This window comes from Eucyclogobius newberryi, unplaced genomic scaffold (genome assembly GCF_026437365.1).
Source record: "Eucyclogobius newberryi isolate DKJ021-1_F unplaced genomic scaffold, fEucNew1.0.hap1 SCAF_13, whole genome shotgun sequence".
Classification (NCBI taxonomy): Eukaryota; Metazoa; Chordata; class Actinopteri; order Gobiiformes; family Gobiidae; genus Eucyclogobius; species Eucyclogobius newberryi.
The window spans coordinates 18,587,478-18,606,115 of record NW_027315757.1 but is presented as its reverse complement, the minus strand read 5'-3'; the positions used below and the strand labels follow the sequence as shown (position 1 = coordinate 18,606,115).

Here is an 18,638-nt window from a genome sequence, read left to right as displayed (position 1 = left end):
TTTTCTACAGATTTTTCAACTTTTCTCAACAAATAAGGTTGAATGGAAAGTTGAATCTTAAACCTCTATTTCGGGATTTTTTAAGATTCAACCTTCCAGTGGTATATAATAGTATAATAGGAATCAATCTAAACTCAACTGCGGGTACAATAATGATAAAGGGATGCCGTTAGAACATGTCTAATAGTGCATAAAGATTGCCTTATATCTCTCCTTTAATTTGTATTTATTGGTTTTGTCGCAGGCTTATTGAAACATGGCGGACGCAGGTGTGAAGAACGTGGAGGATTTGACCTTCGATGACCGCGACGATGACGGTGACGATGTGGCGCTGATGGCGGCTGCGACCGGGCCGGCCGTGGACGACCGCCCGGGACAGCAGTCCAAGGACTCGACTCTGCAGCGCGAGGACGGCGCCAAGAGCGAGGCCCAGATGAACGGCCAAATGGTCCTTTCCCTCCTGGACAAGATCATCGGCGTGGTGGACCAAATCCAGCAGACCCAGAACGGGCTGGAGGCGCGGCAGGAGACCATGGAGAAGTCGGTCTCCACCATCCAGGGGGAGCTGGCCAAACTGTCCAAGTGCCACCTGGGCACCAGCGGCACCGTCAACAAGATGCTCGGCAAGGTGCGGAAGGTGAGCGTCAACGTGAAGACGGTGCGGAACAGCCTGGAGAAGCAGGCGGGGCAGATCAAGAGGCTGGAGAGCAACGAGAGCGAGCTGCTGAAGAGGCGCAACTTCAAAGTGCTCATCTACCAGGTGAGCAGAAACGGGTGCAAAGCGGGTGTAAAACTGTCCGAAAATAGCTCCGTATTGACGGGTCGATGTAACGGATGTTTGTCATTTCTGTTCGATTTCGAACAGAAATGTTCGATTTCTGAAACGTGAACTGCTAAACTTCGTGGAGCTCTAAAAACGAGATTTTGTCGCTTATCCTTACGATCAGACACAAGCATTTGGCGTTTGTGGAGGAAACTGCGTGGTTTAAATTGTACAGCATTGTCTTGCCCTTTTCTCCAGCTCAAGATCGAGGGCGTCGAAACAATATCGCTTTCATTTTTTAATCTGTAAAATAAGGGCATTCTAAAATACTTTTCTCGACATTGATGCTGCCAAATCCTCGATCAAATACGGTAATGATAATAATAGTAATTCTAAGCTAGCCCGCGGCGCTGCTACGAGAGCCTAAAACAGGTTTATTGACACGTTGCGCGGCCTTTCAATCCAATCGTCAAACTGTGTGTATTTCCCACATCGTTTACATCGGTTTAGTTTGTGACATCGCTTCAGGAAGGGAAGGGCTTTTTCACTCTAAAAATTGGCGGGGGAAAGGCGTGGCTCTCACTCCGTAAACTGCCGGGTCACTTTTTCCTTAAACTTGGCTGGGAAGAAATACAGTGCGATCTTCTGTTTGGGGGAAGAAAAAAAAACTGCAGTAGTCAAGCGTACTCAAAATGTAGCCAAAATATTAGACATAAAATCTGTACTAATTTACTACGAAATGACTACTACCACTGCGTACTGTCTACTACTTGTGATGCAGCTCAAACTGTGCGGCTACGGCAACTATTGCAACTATCAAGTACTTCTTATACGAATACTACCGAGTTGTAAGAAAGTACTGGTACAAATAGTAACTGTACCTAGAGTCGAATCATCAACTGTACATGCTTCCTATGTCTTTTTGAAGTAATTATATTGTCATAAAACCTCTTTTTCTCAGCCCGTTTTTTGTCCAGACAACACTTATTCAATTACTAGATTACCAATAGTTTCACCTCAATAAAGGATTACTTGCAATTCATTGGTAAACCTGTTTGAACAGTGTTTCCTCATCATTAGTTTACTCAAAGTTGTATTTTTGATTGATTCCTGCATGTTAATCCTGTATTGTCCTGCGACTCGGAAAAGTCAAGTTTTCACCTACCCCCTGTCCCCGCCCACATCCCTGCCTGCGCTCAGCTGCGATTATTTTAACGTCACAGACTCAGAGTGACACGCGAAGAGCTCTGAAATGTCACTGTTCAAAAGGAAAAGCGCGCAAATAATAATAATAAATATAGCCGCAAGCGGCAATGATCGGCCCTCGCCACGCCGTCGCCACGCCGTCGCCACACCGCCGCCACGCCGCAAGAGGAGGGGGCGCTAAAGCGCCCCAATTGTCCTTTTATTACATCTACTGCTGAATCTGTGACGCTGTCACATCTTCTCCCCTTTGTTTTAGCATCAAAAAGCAATTTTATTTTGAATTCTTGGCAAAATGTGCGGCTTTGCCGCACAGACACCGTGACTCTTTGAATAAAAATGTGGATAACTTTTGATGGTCCACCCCTGAAGATGAGTCTCACCAAATTTCAGGTTAATAGGGCTGACGCCCTGGGAGGAGTTGGTGAAAGTATAAAGTGTAAACATGTTCTGGCGATTTCCCCATTGGAATAACATGGAAGGTTTCGGTCATCGTTACGGCAACGCCATAACAATTATGACATGGGTCTCATTGACTTTTTTGATGGGGATTCTAAAATTGAGTTGTGTGTCAAATTTCATATAATTTCGCAAAACTAAACATTTAACCTCCATATAAAATCTGTAGGGCGCGCTGTGGCGCCAAATTAATTTATTTCACTTCAAGTAGGTTTAGGGCAAAGAGTTTAACAACTGATTCTAATTTGACGCAATTCGGACTTTATCTGCGCAAATGGCAGAAATGTAAAATTTGGGAGATTTCTGAAATTCTTGCTACAGTTTGCGGCTTCGCCGCACAGAGACCGTGACAGGTATCAATGTAATTTGGATAACTTTTGATGTCCCACTCCTCAGTAGCATTTTCACCAAATTTCAGCTTTTTAGGGCCAACGCCCTGGGAGGAGTTCGTAAAAGTACGACGTTTGGAAAAACTCCGAAGTCATGTTTAGCCATTTTTGAAGCAATATGGCCGACATTTGGTTGGGCGGACGTCGTTGCCGTAATCATATTTTTTACTTCTCTTGTCACCATCTACCTCTGCGCCAAATTTCATGATTCTACGATCAGATTTTTTTGGGGTCATTTCCCATCTCTCAATGCATTTTTGGTACATTTGGGGCGCTTACGCGCCAATTTTTTTATTTTAGAAAAGGATTTTTAGAGGTGTGCAAATTTTTGTGACTTTTCGTCAATGTTCACTGGGTGAAAAATAGGAGGGTTGGTCCCGAGAAGAAGAAGAAGAAGAAGAAGAAGAAGAAGAATTAAAGCCGCAAGCGGCATCCAACGGCCCTCGCGGGCCGCCGGCCTTCCGACTCTGCTCTCTGCATTTTACAGAGTTGGCGCTAACGTAATTGTCTAAGAACTAAGACAGCGACACATTGTACATGTTCAATGCTGTGCTTAACCAGTGCAAATGAACACAAATGTGGGTCGAATGAGACCGTGACACTTGGAATAAAAATATGGATAACTTTTGATGCTCCGCTTGTGTAGATGATTTTCCCAAAATATGAGCTTGATCGAGCTATTGCCCACAGAGGAGTTCATTAAAGTGTGAAGCATAAATGTGAACATTTCAAGGATTTGGCGTTTTTCCCATTTGTGACATATATTTGCGGCTCTACCGCACAGAGACCCTAGTACTTAAAATCAAAATATGGATAACTTTTGATGCCCCGCTTGTGTAGATGATTCTCCCCAAATATGAACTTGATCGGGTATTCGCCCTAGGAGGAGTTTGTTAAAGTGTGAAGCGTAAAAATGTGTCATTTTAGAGATTTTGCGGTTTCCCCATAGGGATAACATGGGATGTTTCTGTCATCGCTACGGCTACGCTTTACCAAATATGACTTTGGCTCCCATACTTTTATTTTGGGGATGGCAAATGAGAATTGTGTGCAAAATATCATGTCATTTGGAAAAACTCTTGCTTATAGGCCACTCTGAAGGCCAAATAGTCCAAATTCTGCGAAAAGTTTGCGGCTCAGCTGCACAGAGACCGTAAATGTTATCCATAAAATTTGAATAACTTTAGATGCCCCACTTGTCTAGAGGAGGTACACCGATTTTGAGATTGGTGGGCCAAACGCACTAGGAGGAGTTTGTTAAAGTGTGAAGCGTAAATGTGAACATTTCAAGGATTTGGCGTTTTTCCCATTTGTGACAGTATATTTGCAGCTCCACGGCACAGAGACCGTAGCACTTAAAATCAAAATATGGATAACTTTTGATGCCCCGTTTGTGCAGATGATTTTCCCCAAATATGAGTTTGATCGGACAATCGCCCTAGGAGGAGTTTGTCAAAGTGTGAAGCGTAAAAATGTGGTGATTTGAGCGATTTTGCGATTTTCCCATAAGGATAACATGGGATGTTTCTGTCATCGCTACGGTTACGCCGTACAAAATATGACTTTGGCTCTCATACTTGTATGATCAGGATGGCAAATTAGAATTTAGTGCAAAATGTCATGTCATTTGGAAAAAACTCTATTGTTTATAGGCCACTCTGAAGGCCAAATAGTCAGAATTCTGGGAAACGTTTGCGGCTCCGTCGCACAGAGACCGTAAAAGTTATCCTTAAAATTTGGATAACTTTAGATGCACCACTTGTCTAGAGGACGTACACCGATTTTGAGGTTGGTGGGCAAAACGCACTAGGAGGGGTTCGTTAAAGTGTAAAACATAAAAATGTGGTAATTTGAGAGATTTTGTGGTTTTCCCATAGGGATAACATGGGAGGTTTCTGTCATCGCTACGACTACGCCGTAAAAATGTTGGCATTTTTGTGATTGGCTTTTGTGATCGGGACGGCAAAATAGAATTTTGGGTAAAGTTTAGACAATTTTGGTAAAACAAATTTTTGACCTTCAATGTTAATTTAAAGGTCACTCTGTAGGGGGCGCTATCGCGGCCATTTCAATTTTGTCAGCCTAAACTGGTCCAAACTAGAAAGTTTAACAACTGATTCAAATTTGGTCCTAATCGGACTGGTTTTGATCAAATGGGAGCAATTTTTAGATCTACAATATTCCAAAATAAGTTGTCCAACTTTGCGGCTGCGCCGCACACAGACCGTAAAAGGCATCTCAAAAAATTGGATAACTTTAGATGCCCCACTTGTCCAGAGGACGTCCGCCGATTTTGAAGTCGGTGGGCAAAACGCCCTAGGAGGAGTTCGTCAAAGTTTGACGTAAACAAAATGGCTAACTCAGCTTGTTTTCATTTTCAAAGGAAGATGGCGGCCATAGGGTAAGTCTGGGGGCGTGGCCACAATAATATTTTTTTTTTGTCCTCACGAGAGGAATGCGTGTCCCGAATATCGTAGCTTTACGCCAAAGTTGACCTCGGGGCGTCACCCATAGGCGCAATGTATTTTGACTTTTGTCGGTGGCGCTGTTGCGCCATTTTTTTACGAAAAAAAAAATGGCCCAGAAAAAATCAAATTTTTCGCCGATTCTGAATTTTGGGCAAAGTTTGGTGAGTTTTTGAGCATGTTCAGGGGGTCAAATTAGAGTTCAAAGCGCTGAAGAAGAACAAGAAAAATTAAAGCCGCAAGCGGCATCCAACGGCCCTCGCGGGCCGCCGGCCTTCCGACTCTGCTCTCTGCATTTTACAGAGTTGGCGCTAACGCAATTATCTAAGAACTAAGACAGCGACACATTGGACATGTGGACAACCAGTGCAAATGAACACAAATGTCGGTCAAATATGCAGCTCCAGCGTACAGAGACCGTGACACTTGGAATAAAAATATGGATAACTTTTGATGCTCCGCTTGTGTAGATTATTTTTCCCAAATATGAGCTTGATCGAGCTATTGCCCACAGAGGAGTTCATTAAAGTGTGAAGCATAAATGTGAACATTTCAAGGATTTGGCGTTTTTCCCATTTGTGACAGTATATTTGCAGCTCCACGGCACAGAGACCGTAGCACTTAAAATCAAAATATGGATAACTTTTGATGCCCCATTTGTGTAGATGATTTCCCCAAATATGAGCTTGATCGGGCAATCGGCCTAGGAGGAGTTGGTGAAAGTGTGAAGCGTGAAAATGTGGTCATTTTAGAGATTTCGCTGTTTTCCCATTTCTGACATATATTTGCGGGTCCGCCACACAGAGACCGTAGCACTTAGAATCAAAATATGGATAACTTTTGATGCCCCGCTTGTGTAGATGATTTTCCCCAAATATGAGCTTGATCGGACAATCGCCCTAGGAGGAGTTTGTTAAAGTGTGAAGTGTAAAAATGTGGTGATTTGAGCGATTCTACGATTTTCCCATAAGGATAACATGGGATGTTTCTGTCAACGCTACGGTTACGCCGTACAAAATATGACTTTGGCTCTCATACTTGTATGATCAGGATGGCAAATTAGAATTTAGTGCAAAATGTCATGTCATTTGGAAAAACTCTATTGTTTATAGGCCACTCTGAAGGCCAAATAGTCAGAATTCTGGGAAACGTTTGCGGCTCCGTCGCACAGAGACCGTAAAAGTTATCCTTAAAATTTGGATAACTTTAGATGCCCCACTTGTCTAGAGGACGTACACCGATTTTGAGGTTGGTGGGCAAAACGCACTAGGAGGAGTTCGTTGAAGTGTAAAACATAAAAATGTGGTAATTTGAGAGATTTGGTGGTTTTCCCATAGGGATAACATGGGAGGTTTCTGTCATCGCTACGACTACGCCGTAAAAATTTAGGCATTTTTGTGATTGGCTTTTGTGATCGGGACGGCAAAATAGAATTTTGGGTAAAGTTTAGACAATTTTGGTAAAACTAATTTTTGACCTTCAATGTTAATTTAAAGGTCACTCTGTAGGGGGCGCTATCGCGGCCATTTCAATTTTGTCAGCCTAAACTGGTCCAAACTAGAAAGTTTAACAACTGATTCAAATTTGGTCCTAATCGGACTGGTTTTGATCAAATGGGAGCAATTTTTAGATCTGCAATATTCCAAAATAAGTTGTCCAACTTTGCGGCTGCGCCGCACACAGACCATTAAAGGTATCTCAAAAAATTGAATAACTTTAGATGCCCCACTTGTCCAGAGGACGTCCGCCGATTTTGAAGTCGGTGGGCAAAACGCCCTAGGAGGAGTTCGTCAAAGTTTGACGTGAACAAAATGACTAACACAGCGTATTTTCATTTTCAAAGGAAGATGGCGGCCATAGGGTAAGTCTGGGGGCGTGGCCACAATGATTTTTTTTGTTCGTCCTCACGAGAGGAATGCGTGTCCCGAATTTCGTAGCTTTACGCCAAAGTTGACCTCGGGGCGTCTCCCATAGGCGCAATGTATTTTGACTTTTGTCGGTGGCGCTGTCGCGCCATTTTTTAACGAAAAAAAAAATGGCCCAGAAAAAATAAAATTTTTCGCCGATTCTGAATTTTGGGCAAAGTTTGGTGAGTTTTTGAGCATGTTCAGGGGGTCAAATTAGAGATCAAAGCGCTGAAGAAGAACAAGAAAAATAATAATAATAATAATAATATTTTTAGCAAAAACAATATAGCCGTTTTTACTATAACAACAAATGATACATCGTTTGAAAGCTCTAAGCCTTCCCGATGCCGCCATGGGGTGGAATCATCATTACGAGCGCTTACGCGCTCGTCACTCCCTATTCCGTCGGGATGCCCCGCCCACTCCCCATAGACTTCCATTGATTTGAGCAGATACAAGCATGGCCCATGCCTGCGGCATGGATTCTCGCGTACGGGACGATGCCAGGAGGGTTTTTGGAGGAATGCAGCGCTTCGCGCTGCTGTTGTCAACAATTAGTGAATGGGCTACGCCCATTCACTAATTGTTGACTATTTCTGTCATAGCAGGAGTAAGTATGCATGATCCATGCCTTCGGCATGGGCTAGTTCACTGTACTTGCCAGGGGCGACGGGGTACCAAACATGCGGGCTGCGCCCGCATGTTTGGTCAGACAGTTGCAACGCTGCCTTCGGCAGCGTTGCGGGAGCAATAGGCCCTCCCCCTGCTGGGGCTCGGGCCTAATTAAAGCCGCAAGCGGCATCCAACGGCCCTCGCGGGCCGCCGGCCTTCTGACTCTGCTCTCTGCATTTTACTGAGATGGCGCTAACGCAATTGTCTAAGAACTAAGACAGCGACACATTGGACATGTGGACAACCAGTGCAAATGAACACAAATGTCGGTCAAATGTGCAGCTCCAGCGCACAGAGACCGTGACACTTGGAATAAAAATATGGATAACTTTTGATGCTCCACTTGTGTAGATTATTTTCCCCAAATATGAGCTTGATCGAGCTATTGCCCACAGAGGAGTTCATTAAAGTGTGAAGCATAAATGTGAACATTTCAAGGATTTGGCGTTTTTCCCATTTGTGACAGTATATTTGCAGCTCCACGGCACAGAGACCGTACCACTTAAAATCAAAATATGGATAACTTTTGATGCCCCATTTGTGTAGATGATTTCCCCAAATATGAGCTTGATCGGGCAATCGGCCTAGGAGGAGTTGGTGAAAGTGTGAAGCGTAAAAATGTGGTGATTTTAGAGATTTCGCTGTTTTCCCATTTCTGACATATATTTGCGGGTCCGCCACACAGAGACCGTAGCACTTAGAATCAAAATATGGGTAAGTTTTGATGCCCCGCTTGTGTAGATGATATTCTCCAAATATGAACTTGATCGGACAATCGCCCTAGGAGGAGTTCGTTAAAGTGTGAAGCGTAAAAATGTGGTGATTTGAGCGATTCTACGATTTTCCCATAAGGATAACATGGGATGTTTCTGTCAACGCTACGGTTACGCCGTACAAAATATGACTTTGGCTCTCATACTTTTATGATCAGGATGGCAAATTAGAATTTTGTTCAAAATATCATGTCATTTGGAAAAACTCTATTGTTTATAGGCCACTCTGAAGGCCAAATAGTCAGAATTCTGGGAAACGTTTGCGGCTCCGTCGCACAAAGACCGTAAAAGTTATCCTTAAAATTTGGATAACTTTAGATACACCACTTGTCTAGAGGACGTACACCGATTTTGAGGTTGGTGGGCAAAACGCACTAGGAGGACTTCGTTAAAGTGTAAAACATAAAAATGTGGTAATTTGAGAGATTTTGTGGTTTTCCCATAGGGATAACATGGGAGGTTTCTGTCATCGCTACGACTACGGCGTAAAAATTTAGGCATTTTTGTGATTGGCTTTTGTGATCGGGACGGCAAAATAGAATTTTGGGTAAAGTTTAGACAATTTTGGTAAAACTAATTTTTGACCTTCAATGTTAATTTAAAGGTCACTCTGTAGGGGGCGCTATCACTGCCATTTCAATTTTGTCAGCCTAAACTGGTCCAAACTAGAAAGTTTAACAACTGATTCAAATTTGGTCCTAATCGGACTGGTTTTGATCAAATGGGAGCAATTTTTAGACCTGCAATATTCCAAAATAAGTTGTCCAACTTTGCGGCTGCGCCGCACACAGACCGTAAAAGGTATCTCAAAAAATTGAATAACTTTAGATGCCCCACTTGTCCAGAGGACGTACGCCGATTTTGAAGTCGGTGGGCAAAACGCCCTAGGAGGAGTTCGTCAAAGTTTGACGTAAACAAAATGGCTAACTCAGCTTGTTTTCATTTTCAAAGGAAGATGGCGGCCATAGGGTAAGTTTGGGGGCGTGGCCACAATGTTTTTTTTTGTTTATCCTCACGAGAGGAATGCGTGTCCCGAATTTCGTAGCTTTACGCCAAAGTTGACCTCGGGACGTCTCCCATAGGCGCAATGTATTTTGACTTTTGTCGGTGGCGCTGTCGCGCCATTTTTTAACGAAAAAAAAAATGGCCCAGAAAAAATAAAATTTTTCACCGATTCTGAATTTTGGGCAAAGTTTGGTGAGTTTTTGAGCATGTTCAGGGGGTCAAATTAGAGATCAAAGCGCTGAAGAAGAACAAGAAAAATAATAATAATAATATTTTTAGCAAAAACAATATAGCCGTTTTCACTATAACAACAAATTATACATCGTTTGAAAGCTCTAAGCCTTCCCGATGCCGCCATGGGGTGGAATCATCATTACGAGCGCTTACGCGCTCGTCACTCCCTATTCCGTCGGGATGCCCCGCCCACTCCCCATAGACTTCCATTGATTTGAGCAGATACAAGCATGGCCCATGCCTGCGGCATGGATTCTCGCGTACGGGACGATGTCAGGAGGGTTTTTGGAGGAATGCAGCGCTTCGCGCTGCTGTTGTCAACAATTAGTGAATGGGCTACGCCCATTCACTAATTGTTGACTATTTCTGTCATAGCAGGAGTAAGTATGCATGATCCATGCCTTCGGCATGGGCTAGTTCACTGTACTTGCCAGGGGCGACGGGGTACCAAACATGCGGGCTGCGCCCGCATGTTTGGTCGAACAGTTGCAACGCTGCCTTCGGCAGCGTTGCGGGAGCAATAGGCCCTCCGCCCTGCTGGGGCTCGGGCCTAATTAAAGCCGCAAGCGGCATCCAACGGCCCTCCCGGGCCGCCGGCCTTCCGACTCTGCTCTCTGCATTTTACAGAGTTGGCGCTAACGCGCCCTCATTGTCTAAGAACTAAGACAGTGACACATTGGACATGTTCAATGCTGTTCTTAACCAGTGCAAATGAACACAAATGTCGGTCAAATGTGCAGCTCCAGCGCACAGAGACCGTGACACTTGGAATAAAAATATGGATAACTTTTGATGCTCCGCTTGTGTAGATGATTTTCCCAAAATATGAGCTTGATCGAGCTATTGCCCACAGAGGAGTTCATTAAAGTGTGAAGCATAAATGTGAACATTTCAAGGATTTGGCGTTTTTCCCATTTGTGACATATATTTGCGGCTCTACCGCACAGAGACCCTAGTACTTAAAATCAAAATATGGATAACTTTTGATGCCCCGCTTGTGTAGATGATTCTCCCCAAATATCAATTTGATCGGTCAATCGCCCTAGGAGGAGTTTGTTAAAGTGTGAAGTGTAAAAATGTGGTCATTTTAGAGATTTTGCGGTTTCCCCATAGGGATAACATGGGATGTTTCTGTCATCGCTACGGCTACGCTTTACCAAATATGACTTTGGCTCCCATACTTTTAATTTGGGGATGGCAAATGAGAATTGTGTGCAAAATTTCATGTCATTTGGAAAAACTCGTGTTTATAGGCCACTCAGAAGGCCAAATAGTCAGAATTCTGCGAAAAGTTTGCGGCTCAGCTGCACAGAGACCGTAAATGTTATCCATAAAATTTGAATAACTTTAGATGCCCCACTTGTCTAGAGGAGGTACACCGATTTTGAGATCGGTGGGCCAAATGCACTAGGAGGAGTTTGTTAGTGTGAAGCGTAAATGTGAACATTTCAAGGATTTGGCGTTTTTCCCATTTGTGACAGTATGTTTGCAGCTCCACGGCAGGCCGGCAGGACGGGAGGCCGTAGCACTTAAAATCAAAATATGGATAACTTTTGATGCCCCGTTTGTGTATATGATTTCCCCAAATATCAACTTGATCGGGCTTTCGCCCTGGGAGGAGTTCGTTAAAGTGTGAAGCGTAAAAATGTGGTAATTTTAGAGATTTCGCTGTTTTCCCATTTGTGACATATATTTGCGCGTCCGCCACACAGAGACTGTAGCACTTAGAATCCAAATATGGATAACTTTTGATGCCCCGCTTGTATAGATGATTTTCCCCAAATATGAGTTTGATCTGACAATCGCCCTAGGAGGAGTTCGTTAAAGTGTGAAGCGTAAAAATGTGGTGATTTGAGCGATATTCCCATAAGGATAACATGGGATGTTTCTGTCATCGCTACGGTTACGCCGTACAAAATATGACTTTGGCTCTCATACTTTTATGATCAGGATGGCAAATTAGACTTTTTTGCAAAAGATCATGTCATTTGGAAAAACTCTATTGTTTATAGGCCACTCTGAAGGCCAAATAGTCAGTTACGTCCGGACACTTACTCTTACAGATATGTGAGCAGCAGTTTCCCCAAATACTTCCACCCACCTCTGCTGTTACGGGTCAATATATACGGTAGTAAAAAAAAACATTTCCGTGATAGGTACAACTTATTCTTGCGTTAAAACCGAGGCAAAGACGCTAGCGCACAGTGTCGTCGGCGGCGGTGTGTGTAAAGGCCAGACATGACGGACAGCGCTCCCGGCTAAAAAAAGCCTTGCATTCCGCCGGGGTTTCCAATGCACCGAGGTCGCTTGAAAGAGACGCTGCGGAGGCCGAGGGGACTGGCGGGGTTTGCCGACGTCGGGCCGGCGACCGGACCGATCCGCGCACCTTCCGCTGCTCGAGTTCGGGTGCTTTTTTAACGAGGAAAGCGACGTCTTAATCGGGGCCAGGTATTTTTTGTCGTGCGAGGCGTGGCGCGGTCTCAAGTAGCCTCATGCCAGTGTTTATAGGCCTCATATTTTTATTCACCGCGCTTTATATAGTCGCAGTCGCCATGCGGGGCGGGGCGGGCTTCAGCCGGAGCGTTGTGTTCACCGTGAAGATGGTTTGGCGAGTTAAAGGCGCGTTATGCTTCACGTGCTTTGAATCAAACCACAGCGTGCGTAGATTGTGGTCTTGCGTAATGTCTCCGTAACAAAAACGGAATCCCTCGACTTCCTGTTCAGAACTGCAGGACTGGTGAGCCCCACGGCATTCCTCCGTAACAAGCGGCGCATTATTAGGCCCGAGCGCCACAAGCTGGCGAGAGGCCTATTAATCTCGTAAGGCCGTGCGAAGCACGGCTGCGAAAGTGCGCACGTAGTGCGCACGAAATCGAGCGCGAAGCGCTCGCCCACTTCCAAACACTCACTAACGTACTCCTTCACTCATGCACGCCCCGTGCATACTAATTAGTAGTAGGAAAATGGAACATTACCGTTGTAAACGGGCGAAGCCCGTGCAAAAGTGCGCACTAAATGAGCAATTTACATTGACATTACATTGACATTGAGATGACGACCGCGAAGTAGCTCACGAATACGTTCCCCATCTCTTGCATGTTCCGTGCATATAAGCATGTAATGCAAAAATTTAACATTATTACTGTATAGAGGGCCAAAAACACAAAGTGGGCAGAGCCCACTCAAAATTAACAAAAGTACCCGTCAGTGACCAGGGACCCACACCATGAGGTAGGAAAGCGCGAGCGCTTTCCGAAAATGTATAGTTTATGATATTTGAAAAATGGGAAACATTGTTTTCGCATCGGAATATTATTCTTTCTTCTTCTTCTTCTTCTTCTTCTTCTTCTTCTTCTTCTTCTTCTTCTTCTTCTTCTTCTTCTTCTTCTTCTTCTTCTTCTTCTTCTTCTCGGGACCAACCCCCCTATTTTTCACCCAGTGAACATTGACGAAAAGTCACAAAAATTTGCACACCTCTAAAAATCGTGCCTCTCTACATTCTGGCTATTTCCCTTTTCTAAAATAAAAAAAATTGGCGCGTCAGCGCCCCCAAATGTACCAAAAATGCATTGAGAGATGGGAAATGACCCAAAAAAAATCTGATCGTAGAATCATGAAATTTGGCGCAGAGGTAGATGGTGACAAGAGAAGTAAAAAATAAAAATGGCTAAACATGACTTCGGAGTTTTTCCAAACGTCGTACTTTTACGAACTCCTCCCAGGGGTTGGCCCTAAAAAGCTGAAATTTGGTGAAAATGCTACTGAGGAGTGGGACATCAAAAGTTATCCAAATTACATTGATACCTGTCACGGTCTCTGTGCGGCGAAGCCGCAAACTGTAGCAAGAATTTCAGAAATCTCCCAAATTTAAAATTTCTGCCGTTTGCGCAGATAAAGTCCGAATTGCGTCAAATTAGAATCAGTTGTTAAACTCTTTGCCCTAAACCTACTTGAAGTGAAATAAATTAATTTGGAGCCACAGCGCCCCCTACAGATTTTATATGGAGGTTAAATGTTTAGTTTTGCGAAATTATATGAAATTTGACACACAACTCAATTTTACAATCCCCATCAAAAAAGTCAATGAGACCCATGTCATAATTGTTATGGCGTTGCCGTAACGATGACCGAAACCTTCCATGTTATTCCAATGGGGAAATCGCCAGAACATGTTTACACTTTATACTTTCACCAACTCCTCCCAGGGCGTCAGCCCTATTAACCTGAAATTTGGTGAGACTCATCTTCAGTGGTGGACCATCAAAAGTTATCCACATTTTTATTCAAAGAGTCACGGTGTCTGTGCGGCAAAGCCGCACATTTTGCCAAGAATTCAAAATAAAATTGCTTTTTGATGGTAAAACAAAGGGGAGAAGATGTGATAGCGTCACAGATTCAGCAGTAGGCGTAATAAAAGGACAATTGGGGCGCGTTAGCGCCCCCTCCTCTTGCGGCGTGGCGGCGGCGTAGAGAGGGCCGATCATTGCCGCTTGCGGCTATATTTATTATTATTATTATTATTAAAACCTTAAAGGTGGAATGGACGATTTTTTTCAGCAATTTTTTTATCATATTTCCCCGTGGCGTGGATAAATCATTTGTCCTGCCACGTATCAATCATAAAACGCACCTATCGCTCACCTGCAGCCGCGTGCGGTTCGTCCCCACGTTTCCGCGTGCCTAAGCGCATGGATCTCTCATAATATAGTTCCCTCAGTGTACGGGGCAAAATGAAGACGGAGAAAGACAGTTCGAGCTGACTCAGAAGTGGACAGAAATCTACGGGAGACGAGCGATGCGATGCGCTCCGTTGCGCTAATAAACAAACGCACGTGTTTGTTGTATCAGTCCGCACGGGGGAGTGCGCATGCGCACTTCCGCCTGCCTTCTCAAATCGCCGAAAAATCGTCCATTGCGCCTTTAATTGAGACTTTAAACAAATGGAAAAAATTACTTTCGGACTGAACTTGGAAATGATCAAATTTTAAAGACTCTAAACCAATTGGGACCCTTATTTTGTATCTTTAATGTTTAGTTGTATTTTATAGTCTCATCTCTGGTCTAGTTCTGTAGTGTTTACGTTACATTTAATATTTGAATTTTTTTTTACAAAAATTACAAATAAAATGAAAATTAATAAAATAAACAACATAGATAAAAATAAATGAATAACACAAATAACATAAATAAAAATAAATTTAATAAATTTAATACATTACATGTAATTGTAATACTAAATATATTTCCCAAAGCAAGAACAAATATCTGCATTCAAAACTGATTTATTTTTATCTATATTGTAGAATCACTCACTGTGGATCACTCAAGAAGGAGTAGAAGTACTATGTCTGAAGATGACTCCGAAAAGTATACACTTCTATTCCAAAAGCCCAAGTACTACCCAAAACCTTGAAAGACAGACAGATGAAGAATATTTTTGGGGGCTCGATGTTTATCAGGTGTAGGTTACTTTTATTTATATATCTATGGTACATTTATTGATTCATTAATTTACTTAAAATACATCATCAGTGACATACAGTTACACAAAGAATGAATGAAAAGGAGTAGATAGAAGAGCCGTCTCATGTTATCTGCCCCTGTTTCAAATTGTTATAGATAATAGCATATATATGACTCAATAATTACATTTTAAGTGTTTAATTCGACCGTGTATGGGATTAGCCTGCTTTATGCGATTGCACTTTACAGTTTATCACGACATCTTTAATGAGAATGACTTTGATGCCGCGTAAAGCATTGACAGTCTTCCGTGAGAGCGACCGGCTGGTAAATTTGCACTGCCCCTCCCGGGATATCTGCAGCCGGGACACGTTACACTATTGGTATGCAGCAGAAATCCAATCGCGGACACGGGGGCGTAATGCATTTGAGGGCACTGACTGGTTCGCTCAGGTGCAGGAAGTGTGCGTTTAACAAGTTTGCAGCGTTGCAATGTGTTGGTTTGACGGAGATTTGGCTCTAAATGTCAATGTTTCTTACAGTTATTGTGCAGACTTTTAGTTAGAAAGCCATGTAACGCTAGATGTGGGTGAAAAGCTACATAATATTGTGAATGTTGTTTTGGAATTTGGACTTTGAGTATATTGTTTGGTTTAAGAATGCTACAAAAAGAGCTGATTAAAGAACGTTATGTTGGAAACTGTCAAATAAGCATATAATGTGACGTTTATGACTTTTTTCAGACTTTTCACATTTGTCTGATGATTAAACCTCAACTAACACGTTTAAAGACATGTTTTAACACATTGACTTAACATCGTTTGACTATTGTTATCGGGGTTCTCCAAATATATTGTGATTATAAAAGTACTGGTTGCATGCTGGGCAGTTATTCAGATTACTGCACGTCAGTTTAATGTACAGTAACCTACAAAAGCCTGCATTGGTTAACACTTGAGAGAAGGCACACCACCACCATCTCACTCAATGTCAGAACAATGTACTTTGGCCTCAGAACTCCTGCAATGGACAATATAGATGGATACGAAAAAATATGGATGAAACAAACTGCACCGACGACAAAGGACTGGGCCGACATTATAACTGACATACGGACAAAGTAAAAAAAATAATAACATACGGTCTTAACCTGGAAATTAACAAATTTCAAAGACTCTTGTGAATTCATCTTTCTTTTCACGCAATGCCCTTTTTATTTTATGTATTTCATGTATTTTCTTTATTTTCTTTCTTTATTTTCTTTAATTCATTTTATTTATGTATGTATTTTTTATTTTTTTTATTCATTTAATTCATTTTATTTAGGCTCGTTCCCATCTGGCGGCTTTTTAAATATGTATGTAAATAATTAATACATTTGCATTTGTAATTTGCAAACTGCAGAAATAAATGGACATAATTTGCTTTGATTGGAAATATTTAAGGCAAAAGGACGGATGAAAAACGGCCTTTGAACGCTGCTTTGTTCAAATGGACTGCCACACATAATGCAGAGCTGTAAAGTACACTGGACACTATTTGTGTGGCGTTTCAGAAGTTATTGGCAGGTGATTGGGTTCCAGTGGAAGTCGTGTCAGGAACAGGCCCTGGATGGCGAGGGATCGCCATGGTGATGATAACCTTTATTAGAAATGTCGCAGGATGGCAGAGTATTGAGTGTCTAAGCCTTTATTTAGAGGTAAAACTGTCCAGACCGTAATCATTTAAGTTCAATCAGTCAATGTTTTTTGTGGAATGGTTTGTTCTCAGTTGTGGAAGCAAATCATTTCCATGGTCGAAGTTTGTCTTTTTGTCTTCAAAGCTACTGGATATATTTTTACTGGATATATTTTTACTCAGTTTGTTTCTCATTCAACTTCCCACACATTATTAAACTATTTATATTATTACCTTTCAAAATGCAAAGACATTAATTATACTTTCATCATCGTAATAGTGTTTTACATCCCAATTATCATGACGTTTTTTTTTTCTTTTTTTCATACATAATATATAAATTGGGGGGGCATTCTTCATTCTTACGAAGTTTGAAAAATATATATATTTATACGTTTTTAATTCAAAAAACGTACTAATTGTGTTTTTATTGAATTAAAAATATATATATAAAAAGTTAATTTCCTTTCTATCACTATTATTTTATACTAAATATATGTTTGTATTTGAATCATGAGAACAGATTTGTTTATTTTACATTGCTATAAGTAAAAGAACATTCACTGCATTTAAATGCAATGTTTAAAATTCAGTATATAAAATAGGCTGCTTTCAAATACAAGTGTGTGAAAATATGATGTTTTAAAATGCAGCGTATAAGAAGTTACAGTCGTCCATGTCACAGTCACTTTCATGTCCGTTTTGTCTATTCTCGTGCCGAACATGACACAAACATGACAGAAACATGACACAAACGCAGCCTCGGCAACAGCAGCGTCTGTGTTAATGCGTGGAAGTGTCAGCTGTAAGTTTAGGTTTAGGATGAGTTGATGGTCCAGCGGGTCACAGAATCTAAGGTCACTCAAAACATCTGAAGAATTGATGCTTCTGTCATCACGAGTACAACAGTCCCATTTAAGGAGACTTATGTGTCACTCAAAAATCAGCACGCACAAATCACACTGTTGTAGTTTAAAGTCCATACAATTATATTTCAGATTTTGCCAAAACGTTTTGCCCATTTGTCCCCAGTTTGACCGTTTCTGTCAAAGTTTATAATCGTACTTCCTGGTTGGACACAAATGTGACATAGGTAGAGGTAATTCTACAACTGTTACCCAGCAACCAGAGTGTAAATAAGAGCCGAAATACATATAAATGACACAACAGTTATGATTTGACAAACAATAACACCTTTATCTTGCTGAACGGTGGTTTAAACTGTCGGAAAAGTGTGTCAGTGAAGTGTCAACTGTCGCTGTGCTTTCAATGGAACGTCGCACACTGATGACATTACAGAGGGATGCCGTTTTACTGTAATTTAAAACTCTTATTTTTCGAAATTTCTTCACAAACTGCAACCTAACGGAAGTAAAACTATGATAAATTTTCACCACAGGTTCTATATCACCAAACTAAGTGACAATTAGAAAAACTTGTCATTCAGACTTTAAAAAGAAGTCTCAAAATGGAGGGGACGTATTTTTAGCATTATTTTTTTCCACAGTATTTCACGTAATTTCAAAGGGGCAGCAAGTATTATACAACCTTTTGCATGTACTGTAAATATGTAAAGACTTTAGCCAACGTGATGTCAAAATAGCAACAAAACGAGAGTAACTGTCACA

At 42.0% G+C, this 18,638-nt stretch overlaps 1 protein-coding gene across 2 annotated transcripts in view; it reads left to right on the top strand.

The window, feature by feature from the left end:
- The window catches only part of cavin1a (caveolae associated protein 1a), a 45,156-nt gene that overhangs the window by 1,193 nt on the left and 25,325 nt on the right, over positions 1 to 18,638 (top strand). For both annotated transcript variants that reach the window (XM_072442796.1, XM_072442795.1), the window contains exon 2: positions 245 to 760. In XM_072442796.1, coding sequence (XP_072298897.1) covers positions 257 to 760 — 504 coding nt within the window. In that variant the 5' untranslated portion in view covers positions 245 to 256. The remainder of the gene's footprint in view (positions 1 to 244; positions 761 to 18,638) is intronic.